The sequence below is a fragment of the Scomber japonicus genome, chromosome 10, assembly GCF_027409825.1.
Source record: "Scomber japonicus isolate fScoJap1 chromosome 10, fScoJap1.pri, whole genome shotgun sequence".
NCBI lineage: Eukaryota > Metazoa > Chordata > Actinopteri > Scombriformes > Scombridae > Scomber > Scomber japonicus.
Genome location: NC_070587.1, coordinates 17,832,968 through 17,854,000, shown reverse-complemented (window position 1 = coordinate 17,854,000; position 21,033 = coordinate 17,832,968). Strand labels below are relative to the sequence as shown.

Sequence of the window (21,033 nt, the reverse complement as noted above, 5' to 3'; positions counted from 1 at the left end):
TTACATCTCAAGGCCAATTAAAGTATGTCAGTCTGGGGGTGTGTGGCTTTCCAGAGGTCACAGTACTTTTGGGAGTTTAGTTAAGTTTTGTTATTATAAGTGGAAACTACTGCCAGTGTGACTAAATTGCAACTGAAAATTCTAGTGCAACATATTTAATTGGAGTGTTTTTTTTTTTAAACAATTCCAGCAACCCACCCCTCTAAAACCTCCGGACAGCATTAAAAAATGGTTTGGATTTTGTTAACAGTTTTTGTCATTATACAGTGATAATGATCCATTTTGCTGGCTGTATCATCTACAATGACTTTGACCCACTGGCTGATACCAGTAATTTCTGTCTGTCTATGATTTTGCCCCTAAAATGGGAGCAAGAACCATTTCTCGATATTCAGTTTCAATTAAATTATCTTCTTCTTTTAGTTTTGAGAGAGCTGAGTTTGCCTTCGCAGTCCTTCTTAAAGCAAGCTAACCTTGAGAAGTTGGCAGGTTGTCACAGTGATTTTTCATTCTGCAAAAGCTTTAAGCTTGCCTTACATTATATTTAAACTCCAAGGTTTATAATTAATTGAAAGACAAGGTCAAGTCATGTAAGATTTGTCAAATAAAACCAATAAACATATACTTGAAATATTGCATTTACTAAAGTAGTGCATATAATGTGAAATACCTACAGTATGTGGTGTTTTTGATGTGTTGATTAAAAAGCTTCTAATTAAAAGTTTCTGTGAATTCCCAGCATATCAGACGGTGCATAGTGTGTCTCATAATGTGTGTAGACCCCACGCTTGTCTACCTGCAGTAACTCTGACATATGAGCCTGCCATAGATTGAGATGGGTGGGGAGCACTCACGCTTTTATGAGTGTCATGATTTCTAATCTTGCTCGACGAATTGCATTAACTGACAGCTCACAGGACTCAGAGGAGCTGTTAAATTACACTGAAATACTGGAACTCTCTCTGAAATGTGTCTGTTGCTTGTTGTCAAGAATGTGGTCTCAAGTTAAAGGAATTGATCTTCTAGAAACCTAAAACTGAAATTTCTCTGTTCTAAAAGCTAATTAGTGTGACCACTACATGTTGAAATGCAAATAACAGGCCTGTGTTTTGTTATTCCTTAAATAGCTTTGATTATTTCTCAGGTTTTTGTTTTATAATTGAAGGTGATTAGAAGTGATATTTGTCTGATTGTGCAAAAATAAAAGAGTTTTTTTTTGGAGAGAGATAGGATTAGGGTTTGGGTTAGGGTTCAAACCAGGTCATAGGGAATTGGAGCCTGGTCACTCCTGGTCAGGCTGGAGCAGTCACATTGTGATATTCTCTGTATATATCCCCTTCATATTTTCAAGGAACCTTCAGTGTTCACAGTAAATGACATTCTGACAACGGTACTCTAGATTTCATAGGCATTGACCTTCAGTTTTCATTTGCAGAGCAGAATTCAAAACAATTACACAAGCTGTTCCTATTCAGTTGTGATGCCAGAGGTAATCGATTTCAATACTGAACACAAGACATGCGACATGCGTTAGCTGAAGATGATATTACAATATCCGTGATTATATGAACGTGTGATTGCTCTGCTGTTTGATTGCTCTGATGTAGAATATAGAAGTCATTTCTCCAGTGTGTGACTTGGAATGAAAGGAAGAGCGTAGTCACTCTCCAAGTCTGTGTAGGAGGGTGTAACCTGTAAAATATTGATGAGGCTGAAAAAGTGGCAAGCTGACAGCTGAAAAAAAGTTTTTCTTCTTTTTTTATCTATGTGATAAGTAACATATTTTTTTGTTCTATTGTTTCCTGTGTCTCCTCTGTTTTTTTCTTGTCTTTCAAATTGAACCTGCCAGTAGCTGATGGATATCGAAACAGTGATTATGTTTGACCTATACAGGGGTAAACCTTTGTTCTTGACAAATAGCATTTGGTTCATTGTGAGAACACACTGTACTACACTGCCAAAGATCTGAAGGACTTTCTCTCCTCTGAGTGACAGATTGCTTGTGGTTCAATAGGAAAACTATTTCATACAAATGCTAGGTAAAATTGAATATCAGAGGACTGCTAAAGTAATTACTTGGTTGGATGTAAAAGAAGATAGAAGGTTAATTGTCTTTAGAAAATCGAAGAAACACTTATTTTTGCATGAGTGAAGCAAGAAAAGGTATAAAGTGTCTTTGAGTCACTGGGCTTGGACATAGACTTTATTGATGCTTCTTTTTTCACTATCTATCATGAAGACTGAAGTAAATACAATGGTTTAACAGATTTCTGACTAAGATATTCCAGCTGGTGACAGAATAACAGTGGATCTCAACGGAGTAAAGCAGCAATGAAAAAGCAAACACTAGCATTATACTTGTGTTCTTGTGACAGTATAAAAGATTTAGCTGGCTCCAAGCTAAATCTCATTAAAAGCCCAATAGGTCATTTTTTTGCTTCTGTATTAGCCTGCGGAACTACATTTCAATAGAAAGGGATTGCATTTTGTTCTGTGTTTTGTTGTGTGTAATAATCCAAAGGATTCTGGGTCTGCAAGGCTGGGTTACCACAATCCTTAATGGACAAAAAGTGCAGCCAAACACTGTGGAACGTCGCTGACTGGATACAAAGCCAGTTGGCACCCGTCTGAAAAGCAATAAAAAAAATTGTAGCTGCCATATTTGCCCTTTTTTCATTTTGTTGTTGTTGTTATTTTTTTACCCTGACAATGTAAGCACACTAACCAGTGACTCCAATTCAACGTTCAGGCTTGATGAATATGCTGTTTGTGGCGCTGGTCAAAACAATGAGCATTTAGAGAGTAATAGCATTCACAATTGAAAGATGTGCTTTGTGAGAGATAAAATTACACTTCAGGGTTGAAGTGTTTACGTTTCCATATAGCAAGAGACAAGCATTAGCCGCCATGTAAAGCTTCACTGAGTATTAAATGACAATGAAATCATGTAGACAAGGACACAAGACTTGACACTGTCATAAAATAAAATAAGTAGAAGCTGTCATTTATTGTCAATTCAGGCATGATCATGAAACTGCTATGGTGCCCTTTGAGTCCATAGAAGAATATGAAGTGGTTTTTAAAGATGTTTATTTACAATCCATGCATTAGTGGTGGTTTATAGTAGGTGAGGAGAGGCTACTTCCCTACTGTGACCCCTGCTCACTCCTGACTCCTGACTCCTGCAGGTGTGTGTAGACCTCACATCACTCAAGCTAGACTTGGCTGTGACAGACTCCCTCTCCTTTTCTGTTTTGTTCTCTCCCTCTCCCTCTGCCTCTCCCTCTCCCTCTCTCTCTCTCTCTCTCTCTCTCTCTCTCTCTCTCAATCTGTTGTCCTTGGTCTAGTTCCCTGTGGGGGAGTGTTAACTGACCGCAGAGGCACTATCCTTTCTCCTGGATACCCAGAGCCGTACGCCAACTATCTCAACTGTGCATGGAAAATCTCTGTTCCTGAGGGAGCTGGCATCCAAGTGAGAGGACACAGATACAAATCTTAGTAGTGTCATGTTTGATGAGAGATTAAAATATTTGTCAGGTGGATTCGTTTTCTTTGTATAAATAGTCTAATGATAAAACAGCTTGCCGTTCTTTTCTTTGTGAATATAAATAAATCAATTTTTTTTTGTGCTTTTTCTTTATTTATGGGATTTTTTTTCACGCTCTCTCTTTCACGTCTAATTTTTATTAAGGCATCTTTCTCTTTCAGATTCAAGTTGTGACCTTCGCCACAGAACACAACTGGGATTCTCTTGATTTTTTTGACGGGGTTGATGGCAATGCTCCAAGGCTTGGTAGCTACTCAGGTAAAACTGATACAACTGAATTTTAGTTGGCAGCTCCCACTTGAATTTCTGTCAGACATCACGGGGCCCCAGCAGCAGACAGATGTGGTGATGGAGCTGATGACATTTGGCATGTCCTTTGAGAATGCTGTCTAAAAACCAGTTACGGAAGTCAAAGTAAAAATATTCCTCCTCCTTCACACAATGTGCCTTTCTCTGCAGTTGAGATCTTCATTATCTTAGCCCCTGTTTCAGTCTGGAATTGACAAATGTAGTGCTACCTTGGGGCTCATGCTGATGAAAATGGTGCTCTTGCCACATGGTAACCCACTAAAAACAGGCCATCACATAATTTTTGATGCTGAATCCTTATATAAGAAGGACTGGTGCAATGTAATGACTTCTGTCTCTATAGTACCATCAGTATTATGAGACTAGGTGCCAAATTTCTCAAATGGTAGATATCTCATTTGGAAAGTCTTTACATATTGTAATAGCTCCATGGTATATCTATCAGTTGGATTATTTTGGCTCAGACTGACTAAATGTACACAAGACGTGTGTTGAATGTGATTTGCAACTATGACAGAGACAGTATGTGACCTGTATTGCTGAATGTTTATTGTTGCTGACTTTTTTTAGCAGCGACATCATTTGAAGATAATTAAATTACTGTGGATTTCATAGCAGTATCTATTGCCTTTTAAATATGTTTTATTTGATTTGATTTATTGATGTGATTACCTGTGATCCACTGCATTATGTGAGGCACTTTGTATTTTAGTTTTGGACTATCATTCCATTTGTAACTTTTGTTATACCCAGCAAATCTCATTAAGCAAGGTTATGGAGGTGAAGTGGCTGCTGCTGAAAGCCACAATGACTCTTAACTCTTATGAAAATGTGGCTCTGGTTAAAACAAAGTGGATTTAAGAGAATGATTTAAGAGAATGAATGAATAAAATGGACAAAACAATGTGTCCATGTGTGATACGTGTGCACATGTTTTTGATGGGCTTGAATGAACTGTATGGACTACACACAGTCTTAGCTGTCTACTTTATATTGTTTATTACAGGTACAACAATTCCGCAACTGCTGAACAGCACGTCCAATAACCTGTACCTGACCTTCCAGTCTGACATCAGTGTATCTGCCGCTGGGTTCCACTTGGAGTACACAGGTATGAGGAGAGACGGCGTGTCTGCCTGCTTGTCACTTTGTCTGTTGTCAGTTTGTTTCTATGTGTCCATCTGCCACCAGCCTCCAGCTGCTGCACAGGGGTTTAAGGAATAAGAAGGACAGCTGGTCTGGGTGGCACAGTTGGACACAGAAACAAATAGTTTGAGGAAGTGAGTAAGTGGGCAAAGTTTTTGCTTCCTCCCTGTCTCTAATTCTCAGTCTTTGTATCTGCTCCTCTGGTGTTCTGGTACAGTATTCCCCAGTGATGTGTGTTTTTTAAATCCTTCTGCGGCTTAAAGTTACTGGACCCCCATCTTTTTTTATTTGAGGACTAAATTTGCTCATCTCTCAGTAGGGTATTCACTTGGGGGCATATTATCCAAGGAGCATGCTAAACATTTACCATGCACTAAAATTTAAGGAGTGTATGTAGCTGGCCCCAGTGGAGAAGCTGATTTACTCAGCCCTCCCACTGAAAAATTGTGGAAATGTAAATAGGGGTGAGGATCTACAGGTGATGCATGGCTATGCTTTAGCCTTACTGCAGACATTTAATAATACAGTCCTTTGTGACCAATTTCCCTACTGTTATTTACATCAAGCCCTTTCCTTTTGTCTATTTTTTTCTCTAAGGATAGACAGATTTTCAGTTGATTTCTCTGTCTCCTCCCCACATTGGTCTTCCTGCTTAGTGCTCTACTTACCACTCAGCAACACATTCTTTTTTTAATTTTCGAGTGTAGCTATGAGAACCCAATTCTCATTCATATCCTGTGAACTTCACAGAGGGTTATGAAAAAGTACAACTGTGTGGAAAATTAGAGCGGATTGAATATGAAGGAAAGGAATACCATGACATTGGAGTAACACTACTTTTAGAAATTAAATTTTGCACTCTTTGATACAGGCACCACCTCCCTTAGGAGGAAATAAATACAGTTAAATGAATTAGCCTCATAACTCTCAGTTCTTTTTGATAGATACATTGACCTCTGTCTCCTGCTCCCACAGAACACAAACAACTTATTGCATATAAATGCAGATTTATTCATTTATAGCAAAGCATCTAAAGAGTACATGGTGAAGAAAATAATCAGGCAAATGAGACCACTTCAGCTGAATCAGGAATTGTAACAGTGTTGAGTTACCAGCTAGGTTCAGACCAGTCTGCCTGCAGGGCTATGTCATAAAAGAGCCTTCGCTGCTGGCTATGCTCCCAGGTGACTCCAAATGTTTCGCTTACTGGTTTAGGGTCTGGTCCAGTCGAAAACTCTAGAAAAACACTTACCTCTCTCTTGGAATGAAAGAAAGGTTGTGTTCAGAAAAGTTCAAAAACAAACAAGACCATTATCCAACAATGATAAGAACTCCGCTTACATAACCAACTTTGACACCACAAACACAACATGGCTAAAGAATAACACGTTTCTTAGTAAAAAATCAATTTCTACACAAACTAACTGTCAGTTCTTCCAAATGTGTTGCAAAACAAAGGAAGCATAAAAAACCTCTGCTGTCACTGAATCTGTCCTTGTTGTCGTGTCTGCATGCGTCATATGACTGTTGAGAGTGACTTCACAGTCATGTCTCTCACAGTCAGCTCTCTGTTTCCACGACACCCTCTTCTTGCCTCCCCTACCACTACCTACTGCTGAGAATCACATCACTGCCATGTCTCACAGTCAGCTCTTTTCCTCTTTGTCTGTCTGACACTTTGCCACTGCTGCCCTGATAAAGTGCATTCCCTGATGCTTTGTGTGAACTCCTTTCTACTTTTCTTTCTCCATTTAAATGTTCTACTGTACCATGCCTGCCATATGGCTCTGCTGTCTGCCTATTGGCAAACATTTGTGTGTGTTTGATTAAGCCATGCTACTTCTCTATGGAATCACTCATTTATTTCTGTGTTTATAGTGTGATTTTTCCCATCACTTGATATTCTTGTCTACTGCTTATTGTATATTTCTAATTTATTTGAGCAAAAATACAGAAATCTTCTCCAAATAGTCTCTATTGTATCCTCTGATTGGTTGTATTTTGTGTCTTATTTCCAGGCTGTGGTTGGCTTGAAGGGCCCATTTATTCTTTACACACTCTAGTTTTTAGCTTCAAATTAATGCTCTGAATGCTCAGTACAGTGGGAAGAAAAAGGCATCAGGGATTGGCACAGGCCCATCCAGCCAACCATCTGTTTTAAAATGTTTCCTTTGGGTGATTGTTGTAGTCCATTGAGACTCATACAAAGTCATAAAAATGCTGTGTACCACCCGTCACTACAACTTCTTAAGAGCCAAGCGCTTTAATCAGCTCTCCTAAGGCTGACAGCATACTATAGCTGAAGACAAAATTGGCGTGTTCTCACAGGCAGTATGGTGGTTTGTATACTAAATACAGTTCCTCGTTGTTTTTCAATCACAGAGTCCACAGAGGCCTTTATTATTTCACGATAAGCTACATGGACAGACTGTGACAACTAAATGAATTAATTACCGACAAACTGGGAAAAAATACATCCCTTGAGTATTCCCCAAAATCCATCAATACTGTTGTTTTTTCACAAAATGTCTAATATATTTCTCATCACCCATATTATACATTACAATACTGTTTTCTATAAATGCTAAGCATACTATAGATATAATCTTCCTGTTATTACTTGTACCTCTTAAGTGAAATTATTATCATATATATTGGCCCAATTTATCATGGCTGCACCTTTCTATATATCTATATTGACTGCTTTAGGAAATAAGTTCTTACAATACAATCAAGTTTAGCATAATCTCATCACACTTCCTTCTCCTACCTATATGACTACATGACTACATATGCTATGGTCTTTGTATTATGTGTGTTACTATGTTCAGTAGTCCAGTCTCAGTGCTAATTAAATCTTGACACTTTTATCTGCACTGACGCCATATTGTCATTTCCAGGCTCCAACCAAACCAGCTTTCGCCAAGGAGTAGCAAAATTAAAGTTGTGCTTATGCATGTCAGGAGACAGAACACAATTTTGGTCTGCATTTTGTCATTAAATTGCACTCCCGTTTCTGCTTGCTCAGACCACATTTTTTTCTCAAAGGCAAGCACAAACAGCAGTTTTTGTGGTTATGGTTGGCAGAAGTGCACACACAGACCTCTCTTTTTCTGTATACAGATGGAAATGTACAAAACCATATAATTTGTATTAATGCATTAAAGATCGACTGCTCAGCTAAATAAATAAGTCATTCTTACTCATGATGTCAACCAAGAATGAAGAATGTAAAGTCCTTCCAATTCAGTTCATTAAATACTAGATATGAGCAACAGGGGGAAAAAAAGGTATTAACTGCACAGGTTCAACAGTATGTGTATCTTTGTTATTTAACTGATGTTACATAGATGTCAGATAAATGTGACATAACACTGAGATTTAACAAAGTAGGAAAATGATTTTCTGTATATGCATACACACCATGCAGGCACCAGACTGGCTAGGCACAAACAAATACATTCATAGCAACTCCACCTGCAGATAGTCATCCTGCTTCAGCATCTTTATTTCAAGTTGTGCTGCACCACGCTAGGATATTTTGTGTGCCTCTTATTACAAAAGTTACAAAAATGATCTACTTACACGTGCACTTTGTGCCAAGTTTCAGGAATTTGATTAACAATATAAATGTCATGATGGGATAATCAGGGATATTAAGATTAAGATGATCCTTATTTGTATACTCTCAGATAAAGGTGCAGATCACCTGATTGCAAAACTGATTAGAGTGGTTGTTTTATGGCGGTAGACAAATTGTAGTTGATGATTAAGGAATGGAATGATCAACATGAGGAAGATGACAAATGATCTTAATGTGATAATAATCATCACAGTTTATATTTTGATAAGTAATATAATAATAATGATAAATACGTTAATTATCTTGCTTTAGTTTTGCAACTTACCTCCCACCATCTTTTTTTTTTAACACTAAATGTAATAATTTAAATACTAATTTTCATATGTTAAAACTGAAAATAGGAGCAGATACATTCTAGTAACATTCACTACTACAAGGCATCCTGTTGAAAACACAAAGCGTGTTTGATAAGGACGGGACTCCTTCCAGACACGGTTGCATACTCAGAAACAGCGGGCGTTGACCCTCTCACAGCAGGATGACAACAGTCCCTGCCATAATGTGTATTCTGACAGTTTGACTGGAACCCATCTGGAGTGTAACAGGAACCAGTACCGTCTGTTCATGGGCACCGACTCTTAACCTGACCAGAGCGCAAATTTCTGTTTGTGCCCAGTTAGGATCTGGTATACAGCCTCTTACAGCCTCTGATATACAGCTTCAGCATACACAAGTGTTTTTACTTTACTTTATTTGTGTTATGCTGCAGGTGATGTGTATGAATACATGGTTACACACACACTGTTTTATACTTGTGTATAATTGAAGCAGTACATTGTATGACATTGTGAGTTTCCATACAAAGTTACTATCTTAGCAGCCTGGACAAATAAGATGTAATGATATCTATCCAATATCACAATGAGATAGTGAAGTAGCTATCATAGCAACTTGATGTTATGATCCTGTAAAAAAAGCACAATATCCAATTTATTTAGCTAGTTCTTTGTTACCAGAGCAAAATGATCAGAGTATTCCGTATTACAATATTTCACCAATCCTATGTTATTTTCCTGAGGCATTTTTTTACTATTTGAAACACATTTGAAGTAAATCAGAATGCACAGCTTTATAAAACAGTTAGTTTCACAGAACAGTGCGATAAGAAAGCTGATTACACTTTGATGTCAAACTTACCTTGTGGCAGCATTACACTCTAGCAGCAAGCACTGCTCTTATGACTAGTGTTACCAAATCTCCTTAAAATCAATATAAAAAAAAGATTGAGTCATTTGAACTTACTTTTATTTAAACCCACGTATGATAAAACTTCACAGCCATGGAATCCTCCCACTCCCCTTGTAGCCTTTCTTTAGTTGTATCTCTGGCTACTCTTATATTGCTTTTTACTCTGTGCCTCTGAGGCTACTTTCAGTGGATGCTTCTCCACTCGACATACACTGACCACTCAGAGTTGCCTAATAATTGTTCTAAATGTTTTGTGGCCATTCCTACTCCTGCATGTTTACATCCACCCACCTTCTTGTTTGGGCATATTAACTCTTAGAGTGGGCCTCTCTGTGAGTGTTTGCACATTTCTGTGGATGTTTTTTTGAGTGGTTTGTGTACATGTTCTCTGTGCCTACTCATTTTTGGGGATACATTGGTATTTTTTGTGTTGCTGTTTGAATATGTATGAGCTTTTCATGGTCATTGCAAAGGTCTCATTTCTTTCATTTCTCATTTATTACCCCTGAGCAGGACAGTGACATATTTTATGCGTCCAAATCAGCATTCAAATAACCTTCTGACAGATGACTTAAGTCAGTTAAAAAGTTACAGAATAAGTTCCTTTCAATGCTGCTTTTCACTGAAGAACAGCGTAATGGCGTCATCTGTCTTTTCTTTGCCCGCAGATCTGAAATTTTGTATATTCGACAAATACAAATTGAACTTGACTAAATTTATATATATATAATTATTATTTTTTAATGAATGTTTTTTCTATAAAAGTTATTGTAGCTTAAATTTACCTCAAATCCTCTACTAACATAGCCCAAAGTCAGGAACACCATTGCTTCTAAACCATTAAAAGACAATACCGTGCCTCTCAGTACCTGGCAAGTGGTGTTGTAATCACTTTGTTCCAATAGAGCTCAATGCTTCTATCAAGTAATACTTCGGGGATTGCTTTGTAATTTCACAGTGATTGCTTCAGATCACAGTCGGAAGGATTTTGCGATTACAGCCACCAGTGGAATAGCTTTGTGACTTGTCCCAGTTTCTAAACCTTGTGATGAGGGGAAGGAAAAGGGGGGAGAAAAAAAAGACTTAATTATTATGCAATTACAAGCACATTAAAAAATGAGTAACTGTGTAATTACATGTTAAAACGTTTGGTTTTAATTTAATTATACCCTTTTCTCCATAGGTATTTTGTGATTAAATGTAAATGTTGCCATTGAATATACAATGGATGTTCAATCATGAAACAATGTATCAAACCGCTGAGCAGTCGCAGGTGTCTCCACTGTGGCCATGATGTGCAGAAGAATGATCGCTGTCTACACTTGTGTGTTGTGACTCTGTCCTAAGCAATAGGTTTGGATTCGTGCCCAGAGCCGCTGCCCCCCAGTAATGGACAAAAAGTGGGCGACCGCTACACTGTGGGTGACATGGTGTCCTTCCAGTGCGATCAAGGCTTCTCCCTACAGGTAGGTGAAAGCATACAGTGCCAGTTAAGCAGAAATCCAGCTCTCTTATGGGTGTGATAAGTGAATCATATCTACCTGCCTGGAGTGACAATTTCAAGGGAATACCCCAAAGGATGAATCTGTCAAGGCAGCGTTACTAAGTAGTTTTTCTATGACATTTGTGTATGTGTGTGTGTGTGTGTGTGTGGGTCAGGCAGAGAGAGAGAGAGGGAGGGTGAGAGGGGAGAAAAAAAAGTGTATTTGTGAATGCACAAGTGTGTGTGGAGTAGACCGTTCATGTATTTATGCTTACATCTTTATTTGCAAGTGTGTGTATTTGGCTTGTGCGCTGGTCCGCCTGGATGTACATGTCTGTTGTGTTGGTGTGCATGTGTGTTACAAAGCAGATTTAACTTCTTCCAATCCTCCCCGAGTAGATTCTGTAGCTGTGGAGTTTTGAGCTGTAGAACCTTCCAAGGCCATGGGCAATGGATTGTGTTAACAGTCGCCTCACTAATCCCTCACCATTTTTTCTTCCCAGCTCAGGCATTCTCTTCCTTTTACATTCTCTCTGGACCAACCAGAAACGTCCAACATTCAGGCTAAGCATATGAGCACTAGAAATAGACTAGAGAGCATTGTACTGTAGAATCAAAAGCAAGTGTATGTATTTTTGAGTTGAGGTATGTGTCTGCGTGGGTGTATATGTTTGCTTATCCGTTCATGCTTTGTCTTCAGGTTGTATGTTTACAGGTTTGGCATTAATGTATGTGCTGGCTGAAGAATATACATGTATATATATGTCTGTGTGTGTCTTTTATAAGCATCTTGGCAGCAGAAAACTTCCAGACTGTACAAAAATTTGATTGCATTAAAACAACAACAGCATTATGAATATTTTACAGAGTATTAATCTTTCATATTCATCACTTTTAGATTATTTTTTCTTTATTTACCAGGATGTTTGTCTTTTTCTTGTTCTCCCAGGCTGTAACACATCGCTCTGTAGTCAAACCTCAGGCTGTACTTTTAAAACCCAACTAGCAGCAAGAGTTACTCCTACTCTTGATACCGAAAATAAAAAGATTTACAAATATTTACACAAGATCTCGAGAAAAAGATTTAGAGAAATACAAAATGATGAATGTTAAGTAATATTAAGGATCCACAGGACAGATCAAATCTGTTGCAGGCATCTGTCATTTTGATCTCTTAGCGATTCTTTTCTTTGTTTATTTGTCAGTATTTTTGGTGGTGGTGAATATATATATATTTTTTTTTTTGTTTGTTCTCCTGAACAGGGCAATGCATATATTACTTGCATGCCTGGTCCTGTCAGAAGGTGGAATTACCCCGTGCCACTGTGTTTAGGTAATGTATTATTTTATACAGTCTGACAGTCTGACTTTTTCCATCCTTATCTTTTCTTCTCCATATTTTATATTTCTCCCATGTCAATATTTTATTCACACACAGCCACACAATAGATCTATGGCCCCACAGGGGACTTGTTATTGTATTTGGTAAAGCAACAATTTCATTGTAAGATCAGGGGAGGGAATGATGGGTGGAATAGGGGGCTTGGGGACACGGTGGGTGGGTAGGGAGATTTGAAGATTACAAATGTTCTGCTTTCTCCTTTAGTTGAAAATCAGGTATTGCACCATGCTAATCTTGCATGTTGTTTGATTTCTGATACCCCTGGTGAGCCTCCCTGGGCACCTCCTCTGATGTTGATTGCCACAGTGACAGATTCCAGAAATTACCAAGAAATGGCTCCATTTTTTCTTTTGACACCTCTTTCTTCTGTTGCCCCCATATTACGCATGTACATGAACACACACACGCACACACACACATCAGACCATGGTCACTCTTGGGAACAATACATAGACTTACATTCATTTCCTGAACCACTGACCCATAAATCAGCTTCCTCCTAATTGTGGAATTTGTCCTCAATTGAAAAAGCCATCCCCAATTAACTGGTCCCAAGTCTGCAATTTTTCCCCAAAAGTAGCCTATGACAGACCACACACCCACAGACACACACACACACACACACTAATATGAACACACCCCGTTGAGCTTAACATAAACACACAGGCAGAAATGCATGCTTGCACACACAAACCACACACACACACACCACGCTCTTCATGTAAATGTTGTGTCCCTGTGGTTTTCACGGTTCACTGCAGATATAAATCCCAACTCTACTGTTGACAGGCCTGCTCTTGGATGTGTGTATTCGCTCGTTAGCTCAACTCCTCGCTCGTTTACAGTACACACACTCACCCCAACACCCTGGGATCTGTATTCACTTGGCTGCTGATAAACTCACATCAAAGTGGTTGCATGCCCCTGCACAAGCAGTGTAACATCCTCATAAGTACCTCTCCTCTCCTCTTGTCTTTCATTTGATACACAAACAGGTCAAACAGCCCCCCCCCCCCCCCCCCCCCCCAACCAGTGGTGCAATTAAATCCCCGGATATTTTTTGTTTCATAGTGGCATCGGTTGACAGTCCCTAAAGAAATGGCAGCAATACCCCTTGTGTTTCCAACCATTTGCTACTTAAATGAGCCTTTTTGTGGTTGGAAAAGGAAAAAGGGAATGACTTAACTTGAAGTTTACATTGATTCCTCTTGTGGATGTAATTGCATTACACCTGGGTGTTTATGTAAGAGCAGGGTATGTGCCACAAGAGGGGTGGGGGGGGGGGGGGGGGGGGGGTATAACCTTCACAGCAGGCTGAAGTGTTCTCTGAAGTGTCAAAGAAGAGAGGGGAGGTTTTGCAGGGGGAGGGTGAAGAAATCAACACCACTGCTGAGCAAAACTGTGGCGCTGTATTGTATATCGACTCCCTCATTTATTTTAATTTAAAGCACCACCAGACATGGAAAGTATCTGAGTCTGTTATCTCTACACAGATGCCCTTATGGAGCATTATCCACATATTCAAGCAGACATGTGCAAGCACAAGTCACAGACATGTTCGAAAACTAGAGAAACAAGCTAACCCCTCCTCCCCCACCAGCCCCCAATCACAGACTCATAAAGGACAGTCAGCACCTTTTTTTTTTTTTTGCAGCACATAAAACACGAGCTTATGAGTGCAGGTGGCAAATGCACACATAAACAGCACCATCATTCTTTCTTTTCTTTTTTACACATACACATACTGTACCACACACAGACAAAATGATCTTTACTTCCCTCCATATTCTACCCCCCTGCCTCCCACCTCCCACCTCCCCAGTCATTGTTTTTCTTTATTTTCCCATTGAGCTGTTTTGCGGTGACATGTTCTTTCTCCTTGGTTGGTCTCCCTCAGCTCAATGCGGCGGCTCTATGACAGACTTCAGCGGCGTCATCCTCAGCCCAGGCTTCCCGGGGAATTACCAGAGCAGCCTGGACTGCAGCTGGAGAGTTCAACTTACCATTGGCTTCGGTCTGTCATCCCCCCCCCACCACCCCCACATACACACACACACACCCTCTGTCTTTCCTTTCTTCTTCTCCTCTCCTCTCTTTTTTTTTTCGTGCTAGCTCAAATGTCTTCTGTGGTGCATTCTTCTGCATTGTTCAGACCTCTCCTCTCCTCTCTCCTCTCCTCTGCTCTGCTCTACTCTACTCATTGTGTTAGGAAAGAACCTTCTAGCCATATACATGCTTTCAAACATTTAATTTTCCAGTAATTACTGGATTTAATGTAATTACAGTACTTGAAAGAAAAACACACATTCAGTAATTGTGACTTCATTCATATGTTCCTAGTTTGTGTCCTCTATTAACCCTTGCTTCCTTTTTTTCCCAGGCATCCATTTGCAGTTTCTGAACTTCTCCACCGAACCTGTTCATGACTATCTCGAGGTGCGCAGTGGGAGCCTTGAGACAGGAACAGTGATTGATCGGTTCAGTGGCTCCATGGTGCCCAACTCTCTCTTTAGCACCACCCACGAGACCACTCTCTTCTTCCACAGCGACTATTCCCAGAACAAGCCAGGCTTCCACATTGTCTACCAAGGTGATTGGCAAAGATTGGTCCTTGTGGTAAAGTAAAAATAGGTTGTTATCATAGCTGCAGTTGCAAAGTGAAAGAGGATTGTATAGTTTGCCAATAGAACTCTTAAACTACCATCAGTCAGGTTAGATAGAGACCAGGGACACAGATTAGTCCAGCAAAACAGACACTTTCACTGTGGTTGTACAATTATAAAAGGTTAAAGAATACATAAATAAAATCAATGCTGACCTCCGCTGAGACTTTCAGTAGCACATATCCTTGAATAGTAATGGAGTTGGTTATGTCAGTGGGGGATTTCTTTGTATTAAAAAGAGTGTGGAAAAAGAGTTTAAGTAAAGTACACACAATATGAAAGGACTAGTGTTGGACAAAAACAATGGATTTCAAAAATGTTAACTTTTCTTCAGGAAGAAAGAAAAGTTTGTCCAGGTTTCGAAAGGGCTCTAACCACTTTCTGCAATATAGACCCATTTGTGTCATTCCAATAATTAATTTTTTTTTAGCGGGGAAAAGAAGCAGGTGCCCGACAGTTGTAGCACATTGCAGCTGTTTACTGTGGACATTAGGCTCCACCTCCACCAGTCCCTGCAGGCTATATTGCTTTTTAAATTATGTCGAGCAGCGCGTGCTTTCCAGGTGATTTCTTTATTGTGTGTTGTATTAATGTATGACTGTTTTCATTAATGATTTAGAGAAAACTCTTCAGGGGAAACAAAATTAAACTTTTTGCTTCAGATATAAATTATTTTAGACAGCGTTGATGGAGCTCCACTCATTTATACGGAGGAAGGCTGCTTTACTCTAAATAATTTCACTGTATGAACATGACCTGTGTTGACCTTTTGAATGTGTAGAAGAAAGCTGAATATTTATTACCATTAGAGCCTGTTATTTACTATTTAAATAACCAGTAAAGTTACACTGCTTTTGCCTTGAGCATAAATACGCACAGTGTCTCTCTGTGGGAAGATGATTAATAAACTAAATAAGGTTTACAACAACTGAAATCATCAGTATTGTAGTTCTGAAGGTTTCAGTATTGCCAATATGGTCATTAGATGTTACCAGAAATGAAAATAGCTCTTAGCAGCTCATAAACCTGGCTTTGTTTATTTGAGATCAGCGTAGACTATATTATCTGTCTGGAGACTATATTTCATAAACACCCACTGCTGTCCATCTGTGCTTTTACAGCATATGAGCTACAGAGGTGTCCAGATCCAAGGCCGTTTCGGAATGGTATAGTAATTGGTCAGGACTACAGTGTGGGCATGACCATTTCTTTTGAATGCCTGTCTGGTTACACCCTACTTGGAGAGGCTTCTCTCACATGTCTACATGGAATCAGCAGAAACTGGAATCACCCCATACCTCGCTGTGAAGGTGACTGGTTTGCATCTCTTATAAACACAACAATGTTCATGTGTAGTGTTGTCTGAAGAAATGTGAAAAAGAAGCACTGAACCTCTCTTACTATTGCCTTATCTTATTAATACCTAACTGTTTGCTCATGACATGTTTTTCTTTCATATCCTCCCACCATTTTCCCAAACCCAGTGCAAAAACTCATTTCAATGTGTGCTAACAAATCTTGGGATAGTCATACAACTCTGTGAAAAGCTGACTAAAGTAAAGAAAGAGGTGCTTTTTTATTATCACACCCCACTAAAAATAGGATCTTTGAAGTTATTTTGAATAGAAATATAATATACTGTAGTCTCTTCAGTTTGCTTGTAGTCTCATCCTATATTGTTGCACACCAAAGCATCAGACTCACTTTAACCACCAACATAGTGTCACTACACTGAGCTATAAACTGATACAACTCATTATGATGATATATGGAGCATTTGCAAGTCTTTATTATGAAGCTGATTAAGCCTGTCTCTGGTGTAAATTTCAAGGAGACTCCTGAGATGTTGTTCAGGTATGATAAATTGTGACTTCCCTCTCATCAGTTAAGTAACTTTTCAAGTCCACAACAGAGCTTGGTATTTTTCAAAGAGATTGGTGGATAGTTTTGTTTTGCTCCATAGACTCTGTACTGTCCCTGTCGAGTTTACAGTCCTTATTTGATCTCGAGGGCTGGAGCTTTGGCTTTGACTCCCAGTTCAAAGTCAAATTTTAACACATTCCTTCTGAAGGGGTTTGACTGGGGAGTTTAAGTATCAGAAGTCAGGGTGATCAAGTTCATAGCAACCAGTAACCATCCCCTTCTGTTGTGTCTAACAGATGCATTACCCCAGCCCAATATCAGTGATAACCCAATAACATGCAGTTATGGTTTGTTTTATCAACAGTTAGCAGTGATACAGCCATAAAAGTTTTATGACTTGAGGTAAATCAGAGAGTGGCTTTCTATTTTTATCCAGCCTCCTTTTCTCCTCTCCCTCCAGCTCTCTGTGGTGGGAATATAACATCCATGAATGGCACAATCTACTCTCCCGGACACCCAGCCGAGTATCCACACTTCCAGGACTGCATGTGGACTGTCAGAGTACCTCCTGGGTATGGCATCTACATCAATTTCTCTGTTATCAATACAGAGCCAATCTACGACTACATCACAGTATGGTAAGTGTTCTAATTTCTCTCTCAGTATGGCATTGTCCTCTCATTCATCAGCTTATGGCACACATCAAACACACACTGTTTTCTGTATACAAAGCTGCATTAAAAAGTCTGTTGACAATGGTTGGGAAGCAGTCTGTTTGAATTAATATGTGATGTTTGTTATAGCTTTACAAACCAGCAGTAATACATGTTTTTTTCCTAAATAACACTAAGCCATGAGCAACAAAATATACCCTTGTTAAAGTTTTATTTATATCCTCAAGGACAAACTGGAGAGGATATAAGATTTTCAGGATAACTTTCTGTTTTGGGGTGAATATTTCCCTTAGTCATTGCTAAAGCAACCTCAAAAGCTGCACACAATGGATTTAACAGTTGACAAAATGTTATGGCAAAAGAACAGTTGGCCAACTTTTGCACACAGCTTTAGATGTGACACCCTGCATTAGATGAGCCAACAGACATCCAAATACTGTATATTGACCTTTGCCTGGACATCTGTGAATTCATTTTTCTTTTCCTGTCAACTTCCCTTACAGTCCCTTGCTGGAACAGAATAGATTTTGGTATGTGATAAAATAAAAGAAACTGAACTAAAGTCTGTCACTATCTGTCCCTCTACTGCTACTCACAAACTTATACTAGATGTTTATCTCCAGTTGCCCTGTCAGTGTTGCATAAAAAAAAATCATATCAGCATTTGTATCAGCATGGAAACAACAGCTCTGAATGACTTTGGATTTTCAGTATGTAGAAACAGTAAAACCTTTAGCTCTTGACAGATGAATACAGCAATATGCTATACTACGCTGTCTGTTATCTGTCTCTCTTTATCTTACTGCAGTCTCTCTGTAGCATAGTAAGCCTCAGGCAATCATGGAGCTGTCCTCATGGGTGATTGAGGAGGGAAATGCCTTCCAACATCTAAGGATTGTCATTCATAGTATAGTAGCAGGGGCAGATCTAGCAAGGGGGCAAGAGATGCAGCTACAGCTTGCCCCCCAGTTGCCCCCCTAGTTTTCAAGCTCTTTAAACTGTAATTATGAAGTAAAAGTATATTTCAGTCACCACTAGGTTCTTAAGGTGACCAAAGCACTGAAATAAGCAAGAAATAGAAAGGAGATACATAATTCATAATGCTCACTTTCGTCCTGTCAACTGTCGGTACGGCACTGCATCAAACGTGGACAGATACAGAGTCACAGTAGGTCAGAGCAGCACAACATACGGGTCAACCGAGAGCTACAGCTGCGTCCCAGAGACACAGCAAACATCGGCAATAACTGCAGGCATTTCTCACATTACATTGATAATTCAATTTGTCTTTCTTTTTTTGTTTAATTTACTTTTAAAGGGACCATGTCAAATATTAAACATACATGTTGCCATTTGATGTAGTGTACCAGAGTTGACTTAAAGCTAATTTACATCTGCAGTCCCTTGGTAGAGATAAGGTTGAAATTGTGCAAAAAAAACTGAATTAATTACAAGATGTGACCCTTTGTCATCCTGAGCCTCAATTTTAGTAGATGGATGTTTGAGTCGATCATGTTTATGGAATGGGTTGTGGGAACTGTAGCCTGATAACTGCATGTCAGTGCTAGGAGACCTATTATTTTTGTTTAATTAGCAAATATATAACTGCCCTTCAACAGCACAGAGTCTACACACAAACAGGCTGCTGCCTTCTTGACTGTCAGACTGAATATATTAGCCATCAGGGGATTAATTAGTCTAAATATCACTCAGTGTTAAATCTGATTAATTTGATTGTTTTATTGTAATTTATTAACCACATACTCCTACAGTGTAATGTGATAGATGGCCTTTAACCAAAAGATCCTTTCACATCTTGACTACTGTAGGTCAGAGTAGTTGGACTGGCTGCATTACAGACTGAAAATGATTAGGAAGGGCAAAAACTGTGATTTTTCCAGCTTTTTCAGCAAGAAAAGTGTTGATTTTATACATGTGTGTGAAACATTTTGCTGCACAGCATATCAACTGTCACCTTTAGCTGTATTATATGGTCAATATGACATGCAGTAAGAGCTGCACATTTTTTGTATGAATGCTGGTATCTTGTTCCTGTTGTCCATCATAAGGAATGTGTGTATCAAAATAACTTAAAGTAAGAAGAAATCTAAAATACATCTTTGTATTTTTTGTTGAACCTACAGAAGTAGAATTGTATATGGGGGTCCCCACATACGCCATCCTGCCAAAACGTCTTGCCACCACTTTACCACCCCGTGTACATTTTTTACATCCACCACTGTGTGGGAGGAGGCAGCCACTGGCACTCGTGTTTTCAAATAAAATAGCACATAAACAATCTGTCCCCTGATGGCAACGTTTCATTTCCCTGCCTGACTGCCACCTTCCATTTTGCTGATCACTCTGAAATGAAACTGCAATAAGTCTTTTTTAATATATAAGATATTAAAGGCGCATACACTTACAAAAAAGCCTTTAGTGTACGTCATTCAGGTGAATATGCCTGGAGCTACCTGAACTACAGCTCTCTTGCCCAGAAATAGCATTTCTATATATAATAGAAAAGTACTGTCTTCTCCCAAGAGTCTGTCTTTTAATCCCCTGAGAAAAGAAGAAACCTGCTGTCCCCACATGCTACACCTAAAAAATGTTAACTATGCAGCTTATTCCAGTTATAGTCCAGAACAGTGTTGCTACAAAGGTTTGAAAATTCTCCTCTGCATTCATTAACAGAGGTGCCTCTGTGTTTTGCCACTGCAGTAATGCAGGCTTCACAAGTAGCTTCAACGCTAATGAAAAGTTCTATTATCATCCTATAGCCATTCACCCATTCATCTTGGGGTGGAGGATATGGAGGAAATGTTGACAGTTAATGTAGTTTTATGTTGCATTAGCGATACATTATCATATATAGATTTCCTGAAAATTTCAATTTGGAAGTCACAGAGGCAAAATCCTATGAATTCAATACTGTCATAAATTAGTTCTGCTCATTGAATTGTAACATTGCTCTTAATACACCCAACAAGAGCTAGAAATGATAATAGGTTCAGTTACCTCAGTACAAACAATATGGAAAACACCAATCTTACAGGTTGCTCTTTCACCAGTTATACAGTATATTGACATATTGCACAACCATAAATCTAGCTTT

At 39.1% G+C, this 21,033-nt stretch overlaps 1 protein-coding gene across 1 annotated transcript in view; it reads left to right on the top strand.

The window, feature by feature from the left end:
• The window catches only part of LOC128367032 (CUB and sushi domain-containing protein 3-like), a 213,590-nt gene that overhangs the window by 121,184 nt on the left and 71,373 nt on the right, over positions 1–21,033 (top strand). Inside the window, exons 35-43 of the mRNA XM_053327824.1 lie at positions 3,348–3,472; positions 3,709–3,805; positions 4,863–4,967; positions 11,181–11,299; positions 12,580–12,649; positions 14,616–14,732; positions 15,099–15,308; positions 16,503–16,691; positions 17,705–17,882. Coding sequence (XP_053183799.1) covers positions 3,348–3,472; positions 3,709–3,805; positions 4,863–4,967; positions 11,181–11,299; positions 12,580–12,649; positions 14,616–14,732; positions 15,099–15,308; positions 16,503–16,691; positions 17,705–17,882 — 1,210 coding nt within the window. The remainder of the gene's footprint in view (positions 1–3,347; positions 3,473–3,708; positions 3,806–4,862; positions 4,968–11,180; positions 11,300–12,579; positions 12,650–14,615; positions 14,733–15,098; positions 15,309–16,502; positions 16,692–17,704; positions 17,883–21,033) is intronic.